The sequence below is a fragment of the Cyprinodon tularosa genome, unplaced genomic scaffold, assembly GCF_016077235.1.
Source record: "Cyprinodon tularosa strain WSP-4 unplaced genomic scaffold, ASM1607723v1 ctg120, whole genome shotgun sequence".
NCBI classification, from domain to species: Eukaryota; Metazoa; Chordata; class Actinopteri; order Cyprinodontiformes; family Cyprinodontidae; genus Cyprinodon; species Cyprinodon tularosa.
Window position 1 is genome coordinate 779,770 of NW_024038004.1, and position 25,475 is coordinate 805,244.

The 25,475-nt window shown below is 36.4% G+C and overlaps 1 protein-coding gene across 4 annotated transcripts in view; it reads right to left on the reverse strand.

Moving 5' to 3' along the window:
* The window catches only part of cdin1 (CDAN1 interacting nuclease 1), an 80,749-nt gene that overhangs the window by 23,120 nt on the left and 32,154 nt on the right, over window positions 1–25,475 (reverse strand). For 3 of the 4 annotated variants that reach the window (XM_038272713.1, XM_038272722.1, XM_038272739.1), the window contains 5 exons: window positions 24,453–24,532; window positions 23,816–23,865; window positions 20,660–20,727; window positions 18,394–18,459; window positions 17,455–17,560 (listed from right to left, as the gene is read on the reverse strand). In XM_038272713.1, the coding sequence (XP_038128641.1) occupies window positions 17,455–17,560; window positions 18,394–18,459; window positions 20,660–20,727; window positions 23,816–23,865; window positions 24,453–24,532 (370 nt within the window). The remainder of the gene's footprint in view (window positions 1–17,454; window positions 17,561–18,393; window positions 18,460–20,659; window positions 20,728–23,815; window positions 23,866–24,452; window positions 24,533–25,475) is intronic. The other variant, XM_038272731.1, reaches the window with a different exon arrangement.

Genomic DNA, 25,475 nt, shown 5'->3' on the forward strand with positions numbered 1-25,475 from the left:
TGTATGTGTGTGTATGGAGAGTAAAGCAAGAGTAAGACTTTGAGGCAAGTGGAAAAAGAAAGAGACCAAACATGACATCAAACGTTGCAATTAACTGACCTCTTTCTCTAAGAGTCACAGTCTAAAAAAAACTGCCTTTAAAACTCTGATTAAAATATGCTTGGGTTCTCATTCAAAATGACATTTGACAAGGTTAGTAATATTTCAACTTACTGCAAAAACATTCCTTTGACATAATCCTTTTTCCATCAATTTGTAGGGGTGCAGGTAACCTTAGAGTGTGTTTCTCATGAACTCAGAGCAAAACTTCAAAAATGAAATGAAGGGGGGGAAAAAAAGAGGAAGTAGCTCTAAAATTCACTTGTGTTTTGTTTCACCTACTGAGCTGAAGCTAATGGTTTTTGATCATTATTCATGGCATTTATCTCCACCAGAACAACAAAACCAAACAAAAAGTTTTGTTTTTTTCTTCTAAACCTCGATCAATATTTAGGAACTAAAGTGTGGCAGGGATGTTATCAAATCTTTGAATAACAGAGATCAGGCTTTTCCTGAAAGATAAAAAAATAAAGTTTACTACAGAAAAGGAGTTTGCATTGAATTAAATAAGATTATCGTGTTTTGCTTGTCACAGTAGAAGCTGTTAGCAGATGCCATAGAATGAAAATAATGTGAGTTCTTAGTTGCAATACCTTCAATTAATAAAAAAATGTTTTTTCAAAATATGTGCACTTGATACTGATTAGGGACAATTTAGCTAATAGAAAAATAGAATTTCAGTGTCTGGTGGAGTCATGGAGAATGGTGTCAATCATACTGTTGATGTCTCATCTTTACTAGATGAGGAGACTTGGTAAATGCAACTTAGAAGAGGTTCTATTTCAGCTACAACTCAATATCATTTAACATTGAAGACTATTTCTCAAATGAACCAGTTAAGAAACTTGCATAAACAAGAAGCAAATTGTCACAGAGACAGCTGTCAGTGCTGATAAATCAAGCTGGAATAAAGCAGTGACAGAAACGAGAAAACAGATCTGGTCAGGCCGAACTCTGTCTGAAGTTTAACACAGTTTTCACTTCCATTCTACTGGCTGTAGAGCAGAATGTGAAGTGTCAGATAATACAGTGAGTCAGGCCATAGCTTAGCTGTAGTTGCGCTAAAATGGAAGTGGCACCTCCTATCAGAGGCCTTTCACCAGACAGCTCTATTCTGTCCATTCCCCTCGTAACCCTCATGACACTCTGGCACCCTTTGCAAAAAATAAGAGTGGTCAGTTAAAGCACGCAACTGTCATCTTAGAGATATTGGGTGTAACGTCTGAGCCGATATAAATATCAGTCAAAATGAGAAATAGATTTCTGTGACATCTTTGTGGCGGCTCTTCAAAGGATGGGTCAAACCCCCCAAACTCTGTAGAGTTTCTGTTTCACTTGTTCAGAAATGTAAACCTCTTTTATCTTGCATCAGTCAAAAGAAAAAAAGGATTGGGTTGCGCTCTTTAAATCTCAACTTATTTTTTCCATATTGTTTACATAATTACATTTACTCAATCTATAATGTTTCAAGATATGGTCACTTAAAACCAAAATTTGACATAATGACACATCCATCATGAAAAGACTTCTTTTAGTGGGACTTCTCTACAAACTAGTTACAATATTGACATAGTTTGTGAAGATACATCTCTTGACCTAATGGGTCATCTACATTAAAACTAATGAGCAAAATCAGTTCAACACTTGGGGCACAGGCTCCTCATGCGTCTTTGATTACATACTCAACCTAAAGGACAACCAGGCAGCGGAGTTTAACCTATCAGGCAATCAGACCGCCGAGACATGTGAAACTCAAACCACAGATAGAGTGGGGGGTTGGGGTGGACCTGACGAAACACCAGTGAGGAAAAGCTCTAATGTATCTGTTTTCAGTGTTTGAAGCAACAATGCAGATGAGTCAATTATTATTAATCCATGACGCTTTTTCCCACTGGCTTTGCCAGAATTATCCCAGAATTGGGTTTATTTAATTTTTAAACTAGTGAGGTTCATGTCTGTCTCCTAAGAATCTGACTGTAGCCAGGCTACCTGAGCAACGAATACGACTGATTGACCAGCTAATATCAGCATTTGAGGCTTCCAGTGTATATCTTTAAGAAACTAAAACAGCAATAACTCAAAAATGTCAGCTTAAAAGCCACTAATTAGAGATTATATTGAATTTCTGCTGAAATCAGAATCAAACAGCTTTTTCAAATAGCTTAGACTGACTGTGATTTATACATCTGTTTGATATATTTAAAAACGCATTTTGGAATAAATACCAGAAAGATATAGAAAGGTTTGTACATATGCATGCTCTTCAGAAGAATACTGTTCCTTGTTGATTACTTTTAAAGGAAAAATCTTTGGAGCTCCATCAGCTAATATTGGCTACCTATATCCTGGCCATGGTTGGGTTAACCTAGACTGTAGTCTGCTTCTGATCAGACAAGCTATTCAAGCCTCTTGTGATACAAGTTTACTTTCAAAAAACATGACCCTAACAGTAATGGTAGTTCCCTTTTATAATATAAAACAATGAAAACAACCAACTTACTTTCTTGTAAACAAGAATAATGTGTAACTAATAATGCAATGATGCAAACAAGGTAGGGACAATGGTTTAGCTCCAAATACGCAGTCAAACTCCTATTACACCCAAACGTATTCTGACATCTCATTTTCATAAGAATGTTACACGGGTCACAATTTATCAAAAAGGAAAAAGGTATAAACATATTAAACAAAAAATAATATGTAGGAAATTAAGGGAGTGCTTCCGGTGATTTTAAGGCATAGCGGCTTAATGCAGCGATGGTGGTGAACACCTACATATATCGCCCAATGCTGATAGAAAAAAGCTATTATCAGCCAAATATATCGGTCGGATGATAAATCCGTCTACCTGTAGTTGCAGAAGTGAGAAATATTCTTTGAAAATTGAACAATGTAATATAATTTTTGCTTTAAAGTGTGACTTCCGTTTTTGTTTTTGTCTTTTTCCTGACAATTTTCATTAATGAAAATACTTGCCCACCTTATGTTTATTTTAAGGTCAGCCCAGACAGAATATAAAACTAAAATCTTAGCTTCAGAATTATGCATTTGAGCACCTATTATGAACATGAGTTTTATATCAGCACAGATTGTTTACAATGAAATCAATTTACTTTAAGCAATTAATTACATTGTTTGATAAGAAAAAAAAAACCTAAAATATAACATGTAAATAAAACTACAGAAACAAAAACAAGGTTATATGAGGGACAGGAGGCCTATAAAAAGAAGTCAACTGTCTTTGTTATCTATAAGGAAGCACTTATCACAAGCAGCCAGGTCCACACTGTGACTGATGGGCCACTGCAGACCATGAGTACGACCACATTATCTGGTCTACACAGAGCCCCTATTTAAACACAAAGGCAGAAATATGAAGCATTTCTTCCTTGGTTGTCACCCTGTAAAATATTTTATTTATGTTTTGCTCTTAAAAAAGCGAGAGCTTAGTGCTTCTATGCCTAAAAACCCAGACAGCCATTAAAGTGCAGCGTGCAAAATACTTCACGGATTTAAGCCAACATAACTCTTAAAATAACCAGCGGGCTTTAATCATTGATGTCAAATTCAAGGAGAAAGCAGAAACAATCTTAATAAGCTAACCGTAAGAATATCTTCAAACTAAAAAGCAACAATCTCACCTTCTACATTCAATGTGATGATAGACATTCCAACTAAATAAAAATTAACCCTTTGTCAAATTTCATAAACATACAAATAAACAATTACTTTAAAGATACTCTACATTCAACTGTGCTCTTTAGTTTACTTTTAATAACACAATCAGATCTAAATAGCTGATTCATTCTAAGCTATGATTAATCTGTTATGATAAAAAAAGATTATAAAAAAGAACAAAAAAGGAGAAACCAATTAGTTTTTTTGCACCAAGAAGCTATGTGGCCCGTGTATAGCTTAAGACATCGACACACTGGGCAACAGTGGCATATGATGCAGATGTTTGTATTGCAAGAAAAGGGTCACATGTTCAAACTCCTGATCCTTCTGTCTCAGTTGTTTTCTTGGGAAAGAAACGTAAAACATTAAAATAATAATCACTATAATCGCTCTGCGCGACAAAGTACAACTCTACCATAGTGATCTAATGGTACCGTTTGCAGTCTGGCTGAGAGCTAATATTTTTTTTAGGCTTCTTAAAAAACCCAGTTTTAGTATCGATCAACATCATTTCAACATCCTTAGAACTTAAAGGAACTGCATCACCATCTAAGATTAGCTAACGTAACGTTAATTGAGAAGACTCGTGCAAATATTTTAATATACACGTGAGAAAATGCAAGCAGAAATGAATCAATGAGAGAGGCTTAAGTTTCATGATATTTACATTAATTGAAACGTTTGATTATGTTTTGTATAAGTGAGAAAATATAGCCTATGAATATCTATATATCCATAACTAACTACCCATTTCTACATCCATCTATATCTATATTTCAATGATATATTAATATTTATTATAATTATCATGTCATATATGTTTTACATTATTCTAACCTATATATAAAAAAACATGAATCTGGAGGTGTGGCACTTTTGCTATGGCTGTGCACCACGATCAATTGCATGATATGTAGAGGAAATCCTGGGCCATTTACAATTTCAGTCATGATTTACATAAGAAATACAACTAAAACGTCATTTATTGAAATTTTACTTCCTGCAATCTTTGTATCTAGAGAAACATTTCCTTTTGTATGCAAATAGAAATCCAATATAATACATACCTCTGTAAATCCGACTCATGAGGAACCTTTCTACACAGTTACTCATACACAGGCCGCAATAGTAGATCTAAATGTTATTAAATGTTGACAACTGATTGGGGTCATCAATCCACTATCTATAACTATATATAACTATATATATATATATAACTATATATATATATAACTATATATATATATATATATATATATATATATATATATATATATATATATATATATATATATATATATATATAACTATATATATATAACTATATATATATATAACTATATATATATATATATATATATATATATATATATATATATAACTATATATATATAACTATATATATATAACTATATATATATATATATATATATATATATATATATATATATATATATATATATAACTATATATATATATATATATATATATATATATATATATATATATATATATATACCTGATCTGTGGGTGGGATGGTGTCCATACCTGCAGTGGTCATTGAGTAAGAGGCAGGGTGGACTTTGGGTAGGTCACCAGTTCATTACAGGAGAATACACAAACAAACAATGATGAAGACACTCTCTCATACCTACATAAAAAAAACATAAAGAAAACATGCAAACTACATGCAGGAATATGTTAAGCCGGGGTTCAAACCCAGGAACTTGTGATAAGTTAACAATGCAACCAACTTCATTACTGAACAAAGGCCGTTTCTAAGTTCACAAGATCGGGAGTAGGGACTCGTGTTCTTGCAAGTACTTTCTTGACAAGAACATAGGAAAGTATGGACTCCGGGAGAACGCAGAATAAATATGGGTCAATTATAACAAAAGTGTAGTCATGTTACCACATTAAAAGCTAGTCTGGGGCTGCATTTCACCTCCTGTTATTAATAGTCTCTAGATATATAACAAAATCTAAATTTTTTTAATGTAGTGGGGGAATAATAATTAACAGTCAGATCAATACAAATCAAATGAATGTTTTGCAAAATAAAGCAAAAATAAAACGCCATCAAAGCCACCTTTACACACAGCTCTGCTGAGAGAGGGCTGCTGCAGACGGGCTGCGGATAGCCCTGGCTGCGGTTAGCCTTGCAGGCCCGCTGGTTTCCCTGGTCCTCTCAACATCGGAAATTTCTTTTAAATGATGCACTTAATGAGTACATGGGCCATATGGTGATGTTTAAAAGTATAAAGTCCTCGCCTCAAATGATAAAAGAGAACTTTTAATTAAACAGTGAGCTTTGTGAGCACTCCACTGGAAGCTGCTGCCCAGGTGCATGCTGGGAGGGCTGTCAATATTGAGAACAGTCTGCTCTGACTCATGCTCGGTAAAGAGAGAGGGGCGAGAATATCCGGGGACTTTGTCCAATCTCCGTCTTGTGTTCTTGTGAATTGTAACAGTACTAGGGCTGAGGCTGGTGACATTTCACAAGTACACAAGAACACACAAATAAACATATTGTGAAACGACCAAAGAGTTGAGTTCATTTGGCCAAAAATGTCTCATAAAAGTCAGACATGAAAGGGCTGATCATTCCTACGTGTATACACATTTCAGGCTGGATGTGGTGGTGAAATGGTGTACGGGGAATGTTTTATGGGCACACTTTTGACTCATGAAAAAGCCCATCTATTGAGGCTATTGTTTATCACGTAACACAACTTGAAACCTTCCAGATTGATTTCATCAGCATAACAATGGGTTCATTTTCCTAATTTGGCAATATATTCACCAAATCCCATCCAACCAACTATTTGGATTTGGTGGAATGTGATAGCCACATCAGGGATGTGCGACGACAAATATGTAACAAATGCATTATACAGATCCTAATCATGCAGGGATATTTCTGGAATTATGTTAAATCATTGAAGCAAGGTGTACCTGATGAAATGGTTGGTGAGTTTATGTGGCTCCATTCTACAGATTTAAAAATATTATCTGGTTAATATAACTCAAATCTGTTTTAGACTTAAGGGGATCTGTTGGAGTGATGGCTACAAAAAGTCTGCATGTGTCTCAGCCTCTTTTTGGCATCCTTCTGATAAATGCTGCTGACTTCTTACTGGAATAAAACCCAGAAGGTCAATGTAGATTAAAAAAAGGACTGGGAAGAGACAGCAAGGCAGAGAAACTGAGGGTGAAAAAAGTGTCTCTGCAACTGTGACAACATACATTGTGAAAGCTGACAAAAAAATGCACGTTCATCTTAAAGAAAGTTCCATAGCGAAACAGGAATTCATGGAGTAGACATGCTCACACCTCATTTTACTTGAGGCTCTCCTCTCCATCTCAAAGTGTCACAGGAAACGCAGAGACAGGGGGAGGAGTATATACTGCTGCCTTTCCCGCTCCTCGTTCATACAAACAGCGACCATGTCAAAGTGGCTCTTACGCTCAGCGGTAAATGACAAATTTGGATAATGCGCACAAACAATCTGACTAAAATAAACAGCAGACACGGAGGCTTAACCTGAGCTAAATCCTCAGGCTGCAACAGCCCTGCGAGTGACGATTACACCCCAGACGCCTTAAACAATGCGCCAAAACGAACACCCTTAAAAGCATGAAATCCTTGAAGCATCAGAGCCGACTTGTCATTTGTCATTAATATTCCACTTTGCCTGTGCTTTGGGGGCCAGCATTGCACTTTTGTGTGTTACTGCGCCCTAAAACAAACACTTGCAAAGCCCTTAAGGAGCCACCACAGTGAAACATTTTTTATGGTAGAGGAATATTCTACGGAGGATGTCATAACAAAGGAAACAATGAAAGGCCACGTTCCTTCACTGCATGGCTCATCATTTATTATATATAAGAGAAAGGCTTACTTGCTTTTCTGTCTTACTCTGGAAAAACTGAACAACAAAACATTAAAACAAATATAGTTACCATAAAAAGTCACCTTGCCTACATTTTAAAAAACTAATTCAAAGTAAGAATTTTTAAAGATCACTTCCACGAATCCGATGCTTTTTGGGGAAGAAAACACTTCTAAAGACAAGTTTTGTCTGCACATTTTTGCCCTTGTTAATTTTAGATTTCTGGAATATTTGCTTTTTAAAACATAAACCTTAGATAGCTTTAAAATATTGTTAGAGTGTTGTGTTATATTTTGGTTATTTTGCATCTATTTGAATTGATTTTACTACCTTCTGTGACTTCTGAGAAAGCATGTACGGTATGTTGAGATTGAAAAATTTCATTATTTACAGATTTAATAATTTGTCCTTGTTTTATCACCATGGTATTAAAAATGCCCTAACAGCAGTCAAATTACTGTGATCATTAGAACTTCTTTAAGAAAAACACTACTGAGGTGTTCATGTTTCATCCAAAATCTGTTGTATACATTTTTCCAAAAACCTCAGTTAAACGGAGGCAGAGCACAAGCCTATGAATCGTCACTTTGTAATCCCAGGAAAACCAGGATCTGTTCTCAGTAGCGACATGCAATGTCCAGCAAAATCGTATCATCAGAAACAACGACATGTGGGCACCCCTTCTCAGGTGACATCCAGTGTCTGCTCTGGATTAGTGATGCACCAGCTGCAGAAGCTGTTATTAATCATATCCTTCTACTTTATGGCACAGGCATACACAAGATGACAGGCTGCAGGCACATATGTTAACTGTATAAAGTGCCTTAAAAAACAGTATACATTTTCCTCGAGTTTATCACATAAGAGTCATGTATTTTGATGTATATTATAACACTTTACTGCTGCAAAGTGCAAACCAATCAAAAGTAGTACATAATCATGAAAGGCAAGAAGATAAATGTTTTAACTAATAATAACATATATAATAAAAAAATTACTCTGGCAACAAAGTATTATATCCAGTGAAACTAATGGTATCATTAGTTACATTAATTAGTAAAGTCAACATATGCGTAACTTATTCTCAGTATAAATCCAGCTGCACTGTGAAGGCCTCAACAGTTTCTTAAGGAAATTAATAATAACATGTAAGACCAGGATGGCACCATGAACAGTTCCCTAGTTTGTGTATTTTGGTGTATCTCTCTTGGTCATTGATTCTATACTGCAGATATTTTAATAAGAACAACCCCTAAATGTTTGGGTGACCTATTTAAGCAGTTTCTCTCTAGTTTTCATAGAACCAGACAGTTTTCCTGATATCCTAGTTTTCAAGAGCTCTTGTTTTTACAGACCTTTTATGCCTTCAAAACCACCTATAGGGACAAACCAACAGAGGCACTTACAAAAGCAGTGACTATGTTCTTGTCTATTGATCCATCTGCTGCTTTTAAGTCCGTTATTAACTAAAGGAGCCCAACCCTATCCTAACTGCTTTTTCTATAAGTTTAAAAATCTGCAGTTCACACCACACTCACACACAGCAGGTCTACCAACACCTTCCCGACTCCTATCTAAAGCCCCGCCAACACTACAGGTCACAGAAGATGTAAAAAGGATCTTCCAAAATCAGACACGGAAAAAAAGCTCCAGGTCTTGATGGTATTTCTCCACAATGCCCGTGGTAACCAAATTATTTCAGATCTGTAGTCTTTAATATTGTTTGAGTGCCTGGTTTTATAAATATTATGGCATATGAAGGACATAACAGGCCCCCTACTGAACCCGTGTATTTTACTTACAGAGTATACTAGCAGATGACACAGTTCACTCGAGCCTTCACTTAATCTTGCATACCTGGTCCACCCAAGGTGGTACTCCAGGATCCTGTGTGTGGACCTCGGTTCTTTTTCCAACTAAAGAGAAATCGTCCAACAAGTACTCACCCAGCCCACGGCCCCCACCTGTCAGTATGAACAGCTTCCCAACTGATCATAAGTTGTGAGTCAAGACAGACAGCATCTTGTCCTGAACAAGACTCATCAGCACCAGTAACCCCAAGGAATGCACCCCCCTCTTCTCCCTGTGACCAGTTGAGAAAGCAACTTGCTTTTTCAAAGCACAGAGAATGATGGTAGTGGTGTTGGAGAAAGCAATTTTAAACATCTGATTGGTATATGCAACTACAAAGTAAAAGTGAATAAAAGCACACTGCTCAAAAAAATAAATGGGAAACTCAAGTAACACATCCTAGATCTGAATGAAATATTCTCATTAAATACTTAGTTCTGTACACAACACAAAAACCATGAATGGAAATCAAATGTATTAACCAATGGAGGCCTATATTTGGAGTCACACACAAAATTAAAGTGGAATGACACAATACAGGCTAATCCAAGTTTGATGTAATGTCCTCAAAACAGCACAAAATTAGGGATCTCCTTCCAAACCTGAACTAAAGCTTCTGCCAACTCTTGGAATGTCTGTGGTGCAATGTGACATTGGTTGATGGATTCAGACATGGTGTCCCAGATGTGCTCAATTGGATTCAGGTCCAGGGGACAGGCCATTCCATAGCTTCAATGTCTTCATCTTGCAGAAACTGCTGACACACTCAAGACACACTAGGTCTTGCATTGTCCTGCATTAGCAGGGACCAAGCACCAACTTAACTAGCATATGGTCTTGCAAGGGGTCTGAGGATCTCATCTTGGTAACTAATGGCAGTAATGCTACCTTTGGTGAGCACATGAAGGGCTGTGCGGCCCTCCAAAGAAATGTCTTCCGACACCATTACTGACCCATTGCCAAACTGACGATGCTGAAGGACTTTGCAGGCAGCAGATCACTCTCCACAGTGTCTCCAGATTCTGTTACGTGCTAGGTTTTAATGTGCTTTCATCTGTGAAGAACACAATGTGCCAGTAGAGAATTTGCTATTCGTGGTGTTCTCTGGCAAATGCCTAGCATCCTGCATGGTGTTGGGCTGTGAGGACAACCCCATCTGTGGAGGTTGGTTCCACATTCCATCCTCATGCATTCAGGTTCTAACTGTTTCTAACTGTACCGGTCCCACTCCTGGGTTTTTTCCCCTCTTATGGCCTCCTTCACATGGTGTACTGGTCTGATGTACTGGCCTAGTGTACACTGACAGCCACAGCAAGCCTTGATGAAGCATTGATTAGCTATTCTAGATGATCTGCACTACCTAAGCCACTTGTCTAGGTCGTAGGGTCCATCTCATGCCATCATGAGTATGTATGAAAGCCCCACCAATATTCAAATGTGACCAAAACATCAGCCAGGTCAAGGTCAGTAAACTATATTAACATTGGTCTAAACACGTTTATACCTTCAACTATTAACCATTATAAGAAAATTGATAGCAATTTAAAATATATTAAATAAAAGATTTATTGTCCTGAATCAATGGACATGCTGAGACTAAAAACGTCGATATAATGTTAGATTCAACTAGAAAAGAAGTCCAAACGAAGAAAAGGATTTCCAATGCCAATTGGTGCCAGTGACAGCAAAATGCCACATAAATCATTTTCTATCCATTTGTTAGACAGCTTGTCACAGACCAGATTGCTGATGCTGTACAAATCACTAGATAATTGTTCAAAACCCTTACTTCCTCAGTAATCATAGTATTGCCTCCATTATGTATATGAAAAGTGTAACAAAGAACCCCAAAGGACAGATCTATATTAAGATCTACAAAGTATGTGCTTTAAAAGCATAATGATTATTTGCTGCAAATACATAAGACTACAAATCTACAAATCACTCCAAGATGTAACTTTTAAAATGATTTAACGAGACAAAAAGTAAACCATTGTATTTGCATGTGCAATCAACCCCATAACAAATTTCAAATTGGTCATGTATAGCATCAAACCAAAAAGTATTACCCCCCCATTTCATACGGGAGAGAAATGAGCCATACAGTCCATTATTTTGCTATAAATCATGTTTTGTGGAAGGCTGACAGCTTTTTATCAGATCTAACCTTTTCAAGCTTCTATTATGAGAGCCAACATTTTCAACTCTGACATATTTGCACTTCATGAATTGCATAGCTGATTTATGTTGGTAAGGATTGTGCGATCCTTGACTGGTACCTAAATTCATTTTGATGAGATCACATTTTAGACAACATCATAGTTTAATAAAGTTTGAATATCTAAGGGCTTCAAAATAAAATCATCCATTTCTAAATATCACAATATTAAAATTAGAAAGAGCTGCTTGAATGAAGCCTTTGGTAGAAACAATCATATTCAAATTTTTTTGGATAATGTATTACCCAGCTGCATGCAGATCACTGCCATACTTCCTTGCATATGATCCAAACTTCAGTGAATGGTGACCCAAGGAAGAGAAAGGTGGTGGCAAATTCAATTTATTCAGAATTAATATGGTCATCTTAGCTTCTAATAAATTAATTAAAGTCAGATGATACTGTAGTGCAAATCTGTGGAACATAAAACATGCCCTGAAATAAACACATAGCCACTTATTTTGACTTGCTTTTAGTGCACTTCAATTTACATGAACTGCAACACAAATTCCGCTTATTTTTGCAACATGAAAAACTGCAGTCTATTGATTGACAAATATTTATACGCGCTGCTAAAATCTCGGGCCAATTTTCCAGGCCAATGTTGCTTTTTCTTTCCCCATTAACATGATAAAAATGAAAAGGTGATGACAAATGCTAAACTATGCTCAGTTTAAACAAAAATAAATATCAATTAACAAGTTAAACACTAATAATGAATAAAAAATGGAGGGAGCAGCAATAAATGCACTTTACACAATCTCAAGGCATGGCTGCTGAATACACTAATGTATTGGCGAATGTATGTTTTGTATCTGCTGATATGGAAACAAGAAAAAATGAAAAAAAAAAAAAAAAAAACTTATCGCCAATAATTTTGTGTGTCTCTACCACAGTCAATATATTTTGCACACTGCAATTCAAGCACCACTGCATGCTAAATTACAATGAAGTGTGCATAAGGGCTGAAAGAAAATTTATCAGATTAACTATGATTAACTAGATAACCAAAAAAAGCCAACTAATTCAAAAACTGAGTAATACCTAACTGGAGTAAAAATACTTTAAAAGAAACAATTTACTGAAAGAAAAAAATCAGAGCAGAAATGAAAAGAAAAAAAAATGGCACAAAATATTCCTTCAAATTTTGCATCAAGATGAAAAACTTTATTTTTAAGTAAATTGAAATTAAAGCAATACAGGTTGTACTGTTTTTGCCCAACTCCATCTTTCACCAAATATAGACAGTGGAACTAGATTTTGCAGTCAAAACTGCTTTTCCTTGGATATCAAAAATCACATGATGATATGTATAGACCAGAAGCTTGATTATGGTTTGTTTGCTTTGTGGGAGAACCCTTGGCAACCCTGACAAAGTTCACCGTATATTAGATGGCACAGTTAAGTTAATAAGCACACAGGAGTACATATTTCTCTCCATGCTGTGCTTAACCTTACGCACTTGTCCTAAAACACATGAAAAGCTCATTATGTGTTTAATATTCACAAGCAGGTGAATAATTTTTATGCAACTCTGATAGTTGGGCAAGATAGATCGCTCAATTATCTGAACATCCGTCAGAGCGGAGGGCTCGTCGGCTCTGGAACGCCACCAGCTAAAGATTGATGGCTGGAAGACACCAATAGCCGCTGCTTCGCCATCTCATCCAGGCACTGGGCCTAAACGTAGCATCTGAATCTGCACCAGGCTGCTTTCCTCTCCCTTTTTCCATCCGCTGTCTTCTTTTCTTGGTAGCATTGTAGGTGAAGCGTCATTACCCCTCACTCCACTGAAGAGGGGTTCATTATGGGGTTAGTGTGTTGGCAAGACTATTGCTTGGATGATAAATGCAGTTGTTGAGGGCTTTGGAGGGAAAATCAGTTATGTTTTATTTTTTTTTCTTCCAGTCTACAAAAACATGCCCCGACTACACTTTGCTTGAAGGCAACCGAAGAACAATTAACACGAGCACTGGGTGAAGCGGCTCAGTTAAAGCAAAGAGGGAATTCATGAAAAAATAAGCAAATCACTGAAAACGTCAATCAGAAGCAATGAGGTAATTACAAAGAGCGGTGTGCAATTCCAAGGGCAATAACAAAGAAAGCAGTTTAAAGTCAAGGTCTAAAATCAGATTTTGAAGGATGAAGGAATGGGCAAATAAACCAAATGTCCCTGCTTAAAGCTTTCCCAGAAAACAAAACCCAATAGGAGGTGAGATACGAAGGAATAAATTAATCTGATCCCTCCCTTACTGCCCGCTTTTCACTTAGAGAACTAAAATATGCATTTTCACTTTCTATGCTCAAAATTTATGTGTGCATACCACGCCATAACAAAGATTACAAAACCTAATAATCATTGTATTTAAAAAGTTACACGACTTCTAGATAAAGGTACCACTAAGAGCTTTTTACTTTGTTCTTTACATAATTTGCTTCTGGACCTACTCGGTTAGAACCTTAATACACTTGGACAAGACAATGCCAGTCAAAATAAATGCAACATACTGTACCTTAAGGCTAAAATTTAAGAGTAGCATAGATTGGAATGACAGAAACCATCCCATCATAAAGTTTGGGTCTGCTGGCAAAAGCTGGTAAGCCTCTCGGCAGTTACTATCTATTGCTGACAAAGGTAGGTTTCTTTGAACTTGAATTGACATTGAGTTCTTACAATTACAATAATTGAAACCACAAGTTTTACACCTGCATACACTCGAAACCTGATTTTAAACTAAAAAGAAAAAAAAAAAAAAAAAAAAAACGTATTATTAATCACGACCTTGGGATCTTAACTGAAATTAAACAGCTAATTGATACAGCTGAATGATATAAAGTGTTTTCCATTGAAACGTAATTATTTTTGGGAGGGATTTTTTAGGCTCTAATTTTAGGTTATCAAACATTTTGGGCTATGAAACGATGCTGCCTGCTACAGCACATATGTATCAATCATCTGTCATTTCATAAAGCCAACAGTACACTTCAGATCAGTTTGGCAATGGATTACAGTTCCTCTACATAAAGCACTCATAGTCATCTGTAAGGAAAAGTGATAATATGACTGAGAAGTAATATCTGGAGCAGGTCAAAGCTCAGTTGTCTGGAATCAATTTTGATCAAGATCGGTTCCAGACAACTGAAATCAATTCCCAAGACAGTTAAGGCTTTTATAGATACCAATGTCTACGGCTGTACATTGTACACCCTTTACTAAAAAAACTTCACTTAAATGTTCAAAATTTCCCAAGCAGTAGATGCTGGATTTGGAAAAATAAATTTTTTGCTGCTGGGGATTCCTATATGGGGTCTGAGCGCCTCTGAAATCGAAGTAATATATTAAGGCAGGCTCGTAATCTTGATGAACTGACTGCACATGTGTACTTTCTCACTTAAAAACATATTAAACTACCTTTTACCGACTGATCACAGAGAATATAGCAATTCCACTCTCTGCCATTGAACACAGGAGCAGCCCAAGCAGTAGATGCATCTGTAAAAACAATAGACGAATCTCAGGAACATCAAAGATGATCTTGAGGCACGTCTGACCTTAATGTGTACAAGCATCAAAAATAAAGCAGCAGATGCTTTTTTTGCTGCTCTAATTTGCTTGTGGTGTGAACGTAGCATTACACTTTCTGATTGTTTGAATTAATTTATGAAACAAAATATTGTATCTAAAAATCATCTCGTCTTCCTAATGAAATCCACCTCTAGTCAAGCACACATACTTCCCATAATCAGGACAAAAGTAGTGTTGTAATGCTTAACAATTCCTGTAATTAATGAATAGCGCAATGAAAAAAATAATGTCTCATCTAAACATCCCTCACTTAACAATAAAAGTAAACAATAACTCTCAACTCCCAATAACAGATGATACCCAGCCTCAGCAATGAACGAAATAATGTCTGTTCTGTAGGCTATTGGATAAAATAAATGAACAAATGAGCTAATTAACAAAAAATACCTCTTGTGTAGCAAAAATAACTCAAAATGTACCAAAAATGAACAAACATATCAATAGACTATCTTTACTTTCGGTGTCCAGGTGGCTTTTCAGATTCCTTGCACCTCCATTGGACACCGAGCCATGTGTGCCTGCTTTGCACACTGTTCACAAGGCCTCCCGTTTGTCTTGACCCGGTCTGAAAGCGGGGAAACTCTTTTTAAATCGTTGGTAAACATACATTTGTGCTTTTGCATGTTGTTGGCGTACTGACAGCCACGCTACAGTATCTATATTCTGATTAAGAACAGGGCTGCCCGCACTGACGCGGCTCAGGGATTACGTCACACGCAGCGTCGTGCGCAGTGCCCTAAGGCCTGTAAATTTAATAGTCCAATTGAGGTAATTTAAAAAATCAGGACATTTCCTCACTTTCTAAAAAAAACACTGGACGCCCGGGACAGGACGTGAAATACGGATATGTCCCGGGAAATACGGACGTTTGGTCACCCTAAGTTAGCTGCATATTTCATACACCCTATGAAATATTCCTAGCTGAAAGCCTGACACAGTTCCTTTGTGACAAACTTAGATTACATCAGGAGAAAATAAAAAGATGCTGAATAGGTGTCACCTTTAACACCATAAAAATAAATAAATAAATATTTAAATAAATATATATATTTTTTTCTACACTGAAGAGGTCAACACAGCATATAAGAGTACAAGCTAAATACCTTTGCCCCACAGCAGCGACTTTTGGCTACTCTAGTTTTAAGTAGGTTTGAAAGTCCATAAAGTGTTTTCCCCTTCAGACTTTTTTCCCTTAATCCATCCAGAAATGGGATCCTAATGTGGAACTACACAAGAGCCAAAAACATACAAAGACAGCTCGTCTCTGCCAGGGTTTTGGACACAACGCCTAAGAAAGGCCCCTCCTGGCAATCCACTGCCATGTCACTAAATGTCAGATGGCCATCACAGCTGATTGGAATCAGTGCTGTAGTGAGGTACTGCGGTCCAGTGCCAAGTGAGGCATGGATATGAACCACCAGTCTGTTTGCTATTACACAGGTTTCTTATTATATCCATTGGTAAAAAAAAAAAAATCTGTACAAAACTGACAGCTATACTAAACAAATATTCTTTTTTTTTAAGTATTTTTTTCTAGGCTTTCAAAAAGAACTGATTGGGAAATCTGACTTTTACCCTCTTGCTTTAGATCTGTACTATGAGTCCAAACAAATACTTTTGATGGTTTCTACACTTGTTTTAAACAGTACAGTTTCACAGCAGGAAAAAAAAAATCCCAGATTTTGTTTAACTGGCAATGACATCATCATTCCAACAATTCATTCAGAAATGTGAGCACACACAAGTTGGTTCCTACAACGGTCAGACCACAAAAGGCTTGTTCCTGTCCAAAAGTTCTCATGACAACAGATGTAATGCATTAATCACCCACTTCCTAGCTTTCCTTCCAACACAATGTCTGTATTCTGCCAAACAATCGAACCTGCAGAAAGGCCATTCTGGACAGCAAAGAGTTCTAATAACAGGGGCGAATGTGGAAGTAGCGCAAAAAAAGGAGGCACCATGAGGAATTCTGTGGTAAAAGCAACCCGTACCAGGGAGGAAGTGGTGAGAGTTGTTAGTAAAAGATACGAGCAGCTTTTATTAGTGCACAGTTGACGGTGGTTTGTGGTTAATAATACAAAAAGAAGGTAAGTTGAGGAAATAATGGCAGGTAAAACAAAGCTGACCTGTTCCAGTAGCTCCAGAACTGCTCATTGAGGTAGGTTCGATGGCTGTGATCATCCCCAAAAGATGCTTTGCTTTCAATCCAGTGTATGATGTGTCCTTCTACAGCTTTATTAAATGAAAAACAGAGACTTTTGTCAAATGGGTATATCTTGAAAAATCCACAAAATGTCAGTAATTGACACTGCAAGTAACTGAATGAAAGAGAAAGAATGTTCAGGTATTAATTTTGATAAGCATGACAAAGTTATTTAAAACCAAATTAAGATTCTAAGAAAATCTGAGGATTGCATGGTGCAAACGGAATGATACAGGTTTAAAAATATACTATGACCATATTAGGGCCTGTACATTCATTTGGTCAGTAACTAAAGTTCCAATCAATACTTTGTAACATAACATTTGTGGGCAATGACAGAGGTCTAACATTTCCTGCAAGTCTTCACCAGGTTTGCACACACTGTAGCTGGCACAAATACATTCATAAAAATCCTACAATATGATTTCCTGGATATTTTTCCTAATTTTGCCACTTATAGTTGAAAAGTACCTATGATAAAACTTACAGACCTCTCTCATTATTCAAAGTAGGAGAACTTGCACAATCAGTGCTTGACGAAATACTTTTTGGCCTCACTGTATACTGTTAGTCTATCTAAACTAGGTCACCCTACAGAAAATTATTATTCAAGATTTTGCTGGTCCTTTTGATTTAAATATTATTCTTTATGTTTTCCTAGAGCCATAAACTGCAATAATATAAATCGGAAGTGTTTAATCAAATAAATTTCTAGGTTTTTGCCATTAGAATAGATTAACTGAAATTAATAAAATCTTCACTGACAATCTAATTTATTAAAGATTTGTATTTAAAATTATGCATGAAACCAGCAATAACTAGCTCCATGTAATTTATCCAAGAACTTTCTATGTGTACTCACCAACAGGCACCTCTAAGATGATATCCGGCGTTTTGTCATAGCCCATAGTTCTCAGCTGGTTTTCATCTAAGAGATATAAAATAGAGATGTTTCATATTTTCCACCTAAGATAATTTTTTTTTGTCCATTTATCTTATTTTGATTTCAAGTTTGAGCACTTTTACAAAACGCACACATCACAAATGGTCATTGATCTAATTTTAATGTAATACTGGAGAAAACTGCAGCTGAGGACAAAAAGTTTAGTACAATAGCTATATGGGCATGTTCCATGTTTGCAGTCTTTGCACTAGAGCGTGTCATGCTTAATTACAAAGCTTTAGCTTCAGGACGAAGTTTGGCTTTACTTTAGATAATATATTGCTGGACGAGGATGGCTTTGGCATTATACCTCTGTAAGCTTGACCCCTGACTGTGCATGCTGCAGCCACTGTCCTTGACTTCTGCTGTGCTCTGGTCATTATATCTACAACACCTGATTTCTCAATTAAATCTCAGGCTGACCAGGTCATTCAGTTCCAAGGGCCTGCCTCTTTGTCTTCAGCCAAGCTCAACTAATGGGGCATGGAAAGGAATTGAGGAGAGATGGAGGGTGGCGGGAAGGAGGTAGCATCATCAGCCAAGGGTGAAGGTAGAGAGCCGAGAGAGGTCAGTAAGAGCTGCCAGAGGCCTGTGGTATGGAGGGGCACCCTGAATGTGGTGATGCAGTTGTAAACGCATGTGTGTGTGTCATAGCATTGAAGCCTCTACTCACACACACTGAGCATGAGGATATGATCGCCTTTTTACATCAGCTTTGATTAAAATTAATGGGCCATCCCTGCTGTTGGGTAGCTTATTTCCAATCCATTTATCAGATGGGGTGAGGCTGCTTCAGTGGCCCCCATGCCCCTCAAACTCAGTTTTAGAACGGTCCTCTGTGCAGCCCTGAAGAAAGGTCAGCTCTCTATTTCCAAATAAATGATTTGGTCTCAATGAAGGAGGGAATGACTTTTATCTTTCATCATTTATCTGACCTTGGAGTGGTGGGAGGAAGCGAGACTTGAAAATTCAGCTCGATTCTTTTTAACTAGTAAGTGTGAGAAAACGGGTCAGATATTCTACCTTTACTCTTTTTTTAATCTTTGACCTGGTGATACATATTGTGGGTGATTCTGGTTTGTTATTTATTTAACAAACATAATGTTACCTAAGAGTTAGTTGTGCACCTATTGCAGTTTCTGGCTGCTGACTGATCTTTAAAAAGCCTGCAGACTCCGATTTTGGCCGATATCAGTTTCCTTTTATAACTAACACTGTCAGGTGCAATATGCTTATAATACATCCTTAATGTTTCAATCTTATTTCGTACAAAAACCAAACAATATCTGTGAAACAAACACAAACTTGTTTTAACTGCATATGTGCTCTCAAATATAAATTAAAAGCTTTGAAATCATAGTAGGCTTTTTTTTGTTTTTTTTTTCTTTTGTGTAGTTAGACAAGATTTGTGGAAAAGATCAGTTTCCTGAATCTCAAGGAAATTGGGACAACCAGTTGTTGCATCCCTAATAAGAAAGCATAAAAATATGTTTTTAATCTTTTCAGACCAGCAGCAGTCATAGGGCTTTTGCTTTCACACACAGTTTTAGTTTCAGAGTCATATATTAGCAATAAAAAAGTTGGCAATAACTAAAAATACAGACTATGTGTTCCATTCCAAAAAGCAGTCTATCCTAGGCTCAGTTCCCAGACTTCCAAAAGGGTTTTGGCAGTTTTTTGGAAATCTCAAAGCCAAGTCTCAAAGGCTCTGTTATGTTGAGATCGTCTTCCATTTAAAAAGGAAATTGAAAACAGTTTAAATTATAAAAAACAATTCAGAAAAAATATAATTTTTAGGTATTTTTAGGTAATATTCAAAGTATTACCAGCAGATTTGTGATTCAGCTAAAACAATAATAAAAAAATATATATATAACTGACATCCTTTCTGAATTATCTGATAAAAAATAAAGATCAACAACTTTCTTACTTGTGGAAAACTTTTAAAATTGTAAAATAGTAATGATCAAAAGGATGAAAAAAAAACCTTCAAATTGAACTGGAGTAAATGGACTATGGAACCAGAGACATAGACTTTAGCAGCTATCACACATGCATCAAAACAATTAACTATAACTGGAAAAAAAAAAAGATCAAGTAATTATACAATTTGTTAAAAAAAATGTCAAAAAGCAAAGCTAAAGAACTACCTCATACCTATATTTAAAAAGTGAAAATTGCTCACCAAGAAATGAAAGATTTCTCTCCATCAGCTTGTCACGAAGCAGCACCTCATGTTCTTGGCCAACAGCGCTGAGAACAATGTCAAGGATTTCAACATAGACCCACAGAAGCATTTTATGACCACTTAAATAGAAAAACAACGTTTCCCAAGAATGCAGACTATGCTGGAAAAGTAAAGCTTATTTACAAAAAGGCTCAAAAGAAAAAAAAAACAATGAACTAAATATTTAAGAAGTAGAGGGAGATGTTTCCATAGTGAAAAATATTTGGCATAAGACATTTTTTAAACCTGTGCACACATGTAGAGCGGTTCAATGTGGAGCCCTACGTCCCATCATGCAGCTTTTAAAAAGGTAGCAGGGAAGTGAGGCTAAAACAATTAATGACCTTAAAGTCTGTTCTTTAGTAAAGTTCTGTTTTTTTAGTTGACCAGTGGCAGTGGAGAAAGAAAGTTCAACTGAACAAACGTCATGTAAGCATTTTGTTTAAAAGCATTTCGCTCAGTAGATGGCTTCATTTTTCAACCATGTTTTACATATCTGCTAATAAATGTGCAAACACTATCAACATTTCGTGGAGGGCAATAATGGAGGATTGTCCAGCATGAATGAGCAATTTAAGGCCTCATCTTGTCACAGCTTCTTATTTAGATATAAGTCCATATTGTGACTAAGGCACCACAAATCCCTTATTTTCCTGTCTTTTTTCCCCCAGCGTTTTTATTGTCATTACACTGCTACTAGTACAGATGGACAAAATGAACTCTGCATTTAACCCATCTCCTTGGGTAGCAGTGGGCTGCCATTGTGTGGTGCCCGGGCAGCGATGTGGGGGTAAAGGGTCTCCCAGAGTGGCAGTCTGTAGGAGTGGGGCTTGAACGAAGAGCCTCTGGATTCCAAGCACAATGCCCTAAGCACTAGGCCACCACTACCCAAAGCAGGCATTAGCGTGAAGGCACACTGGCAGCTCATTCCCCGCAGCTGGGATATGAACCCAGGCTTCCTGTTTGCAGGAAGGGTGACTTACCACTAGAGCAGCTTATTCAGAGATCAACCTGGATCAAGCTTTAGATCAAATTCCTGCTGCGTAACTCAAGTATGTTTAAGCTTCTCAATGTTTTTAAAGATCTTTTACTAGAGAGCAAAGTCTGTGGTTCAAGTCATCAAGGTGCAGAAGAAGCAATTTAGCCTCTGATCATCATGTTCCCCCATCATGTATCGTTTCCTGTATAATTTTAACCTTTTTTATGTTTGGACAACCATTAATTAGGTTTAAAAGGCAATTATTTTTACACATGAGTCTGGTTGGTTCCAATAACTTTTTTTCTTCAAGAAAAACATCAAAATAAAAAAGCTTTTGTTTTCTTTCCATTTAGCTTACCCTTTTCTGGTTTTAACATGTACTGTAGGTGTGATAAAATAAACATGAAAGCACTTTTTTATCCAAAGCTGCATTACCAAAATGTAAACATAAATGGCAGGGAGAAAAAAAAAAAAAAAAGAGCTTTGATTAAAGACTATTTCTAATCATTCTGGACATTGCAAATCACAAATCCCATCACAAATGAATAATAGGCAACTTTTAGAACAGGCCCTGTCAATGATACTCCATTGTCCAAATGATGGTTCCTATTATAGAAAGAAAAGAGCTACAGTAAAAAACTTTCATCATTTGGTCAAATTACAGCATCTATATACCAGTACAATTTCAGTGGTGGAAAATTTTCGGCAAGGCTTCTTTTTGCCTAAAATACAGATGGTAGTGCTAAACTGAATACAAGCAAACCTTGATCAGGTACACTTTATCTTTTTATTGAATAACACACCATTCCCTTTATGCTGTTAATATTACTTGGTATCCATCTTATTCTCTTTTATACTTAACCAAGCAGAGAGCTGAGTAAAGCATGTATATTCTATTTGAACTAAAGAAAACCACAGGAAAGTAGCGAACTGAGATGTTTTATACGTATTATGATTACATTAGTTTTAATTTATCCTACATCCCAACAGAAAACATGCAAATTGAAAGGCACTTATCTATGAAAAAAAAAATTAGTTTCAGGTGTATCAAATAGGCTTTCTTTAAAAAAAAATAAAAAAATAAAAAGTAAAAAAAAACTATAACAAAAAAAACTACAAAGTGCTCTCCTTTAATGTACAGGATGAAAAAAAATGCTTAAAAAAAAAAAATCTAGAGTGTATTGATCACTGCATGTGCTCAGCTCATTCCTACAGCACCTACTTAAAATAATGCATTTCTAACTAAATGCCATTTTGAATTAAACTGAGCAATGGATGCTGCCATAGAGAAGAATCTTAAATTTACTATAATGCTATGCAGAAATAATTATTATTTGGAAGAACAAAGACGTTTGCTAATAGGATTACAATATAACAGCAAAGGGGGTTTATGCAAACATACATAAAAGGACTCTTCCTCTCATGTGTCTTTAAAGGTGTACAACAATGGGGCGTTGATAATGAACTAGGTGGCAGGGTAACAGATTTTCAACTCACAATAAGAGGACGACCACAGAATGGGGAAAAAGAGGGGGGAAGAGGAGGAGGGCGGCACAGGACAGGCTTGACTGGCTGTGAACAGAACAACCCAACCTCACCGCACTCCAGAAAGCCTTTGGAGACACTAACACATGCATACACATCACTACAATCATTCAAATTAAGTCTCCACCCCCAGGAAATATTTGGTGCGCTACCCAGCTGGTCCACCCTCCCAAAAAAAAAAAAATCTGGACTCCCACTCAGCCCGTATGCTGGGGGCAAAGTCAGCGCCTGTTACTTGGCACGAGTGTTTACAGCTTTATAGAGGAAAGCAAAGAAACAGGAACATTCACAATTTGCATCTTAAAAAAAAAAATTAAAAAAAAAGTCCTCTGCATTTTCTCCCCACAGTGCATAACGTAAAACATTGCATCTCGTCTCCTGAAGATGCATTTAGATCAGCCTATCCGCTCCTCTTACTCCTCCCTCCATTGCCTTCGAGCCTTAGGATCGGTGAGAGTGGGATGGCAGACGGGATGAAACGCTTCACTCTGTGAAGCAGAACTTTTATGTCAGGTGAAGCCAGACACATCTCATCCCCCTTCAATAGCTCCTCGTCAATTTCAAGCTTAAAATTTTATGGGATAGGATACTGTTTGATGCAGTCTACCAGTGGTCCATAACAGCAGTCATTTATTGTGCACTGAAAAAGAGGAGGAAGAAATATTACCACACACAACAACAAAAAAAAAGAAAAGAGAAAAAAAAGTGAAGTCAGGAAAAGCCCATACAGTGCTGAGAGGTAAAAAAAAAAAATACAGTAGATGCAGGCACATATGACTGGATGCCGTGTGACTTTATCAGCAAACACGATTATATGTTGACGTCTGGCAGGTGCAGCAGCAGCAGCATTTAAAAACATTATTTATGAGCAGAGGTGGAGAAATGATGGGCAAACAAACAAGGTTATACTTGTTTTTGAAAAATATATGTTTTCCTTTAAAGCAAAAATGAATTAAACTAAATTTCTGAACCATGAAAAGACAGTAAGAAAATTTTGAAAATAGTCTTCGTTGAACATTCTGACCAATGGGAAAACATACATACATTTTTACATATTTGTATCTATAGGCATTTCCTATTCAATACTTGGGTCTAAACATCGAGTTTTTCAAATCATCAAAAATCACAAAGATGATGTATGGATCTCATAAACACGTGTCAAACATGATACACTTGGTGTAACAGGGTTAAGATTGATTAGTGAAATGCAAAGTGTAAAGTCTTTACTTGGTAGATATTTGTTGCTAGTATTTGGTCGGCAATCAATGATGGCTCCTTCAGCATGCTGTTGAGGATGGTTTTGGAAGCTAAAAAAAACAAAAAAATCAAGCAAAGAGAAAGTTTAGGGTACATCAAAGACACTCTTTTGTTAGGGGTTCACCAAATAATCTTTTACAAATCTTGGAAATTTAGGATGGAATAAAAAAAAAACAAAAAAAAAACAATATCATCATGTTAATACTTTCCTGTGGACATATTTTCCCCTTCCCTCTGCCAACTTTCTATTGAATAACCATAAATAAATTAAACTAGAATAGAACTTTATTGATCTCACAATGGAGAAATTCACTTGTAAACAACAGAAGGTGCACAAAGGAGGAAAAGGTCAATGAAGTATATACAGTGCATCTATATATCTAAATCTATATATATCTATATCTATATATAAAACCACATACATACATACATACAGTGGATGGTAAAAAATAAAGGACAGGCTTTAAGTGACTTATCCTTTGTGCAGCTAAGTCGTGGCAGGTAAAGTGCGGTTTCCAGTTTTTATATATTTTTTGAGAATAGAATAGAAGGCCACAAACCAGTGCCGCAAAAAAAATCTAAAAAAATAAAATAAAATAAATACACACACCAGAAAATACGTATCTTAGATTATTTTAACTCTAACTGTGCCAACCGACCACATGCTTTGGCATAAATGAGGATTAGATTTGAAATCCTTCATTTTTGTGTTGTATTAAAAACTACTCATTATGGGATCTACACTGTTATATTGTGGATTATACTCATTCAGAAAAGCAAAAAATACAGAATCTGGTTAAACTGTATCAATGACTTTTTAGCGTATAGAATACATTTTTACAGTTGCTTAACACAATATAATAAAAGAAAGCTCATAGTCTTAAATGGACAAAAGATAAAATCTATATTGCATGATATTGTGCAAATATAGACAGAAAATGCAGCCTGAACAGTTTCTACAGTTAGTCTCGTATATCTCCCCTTGTCCATTAG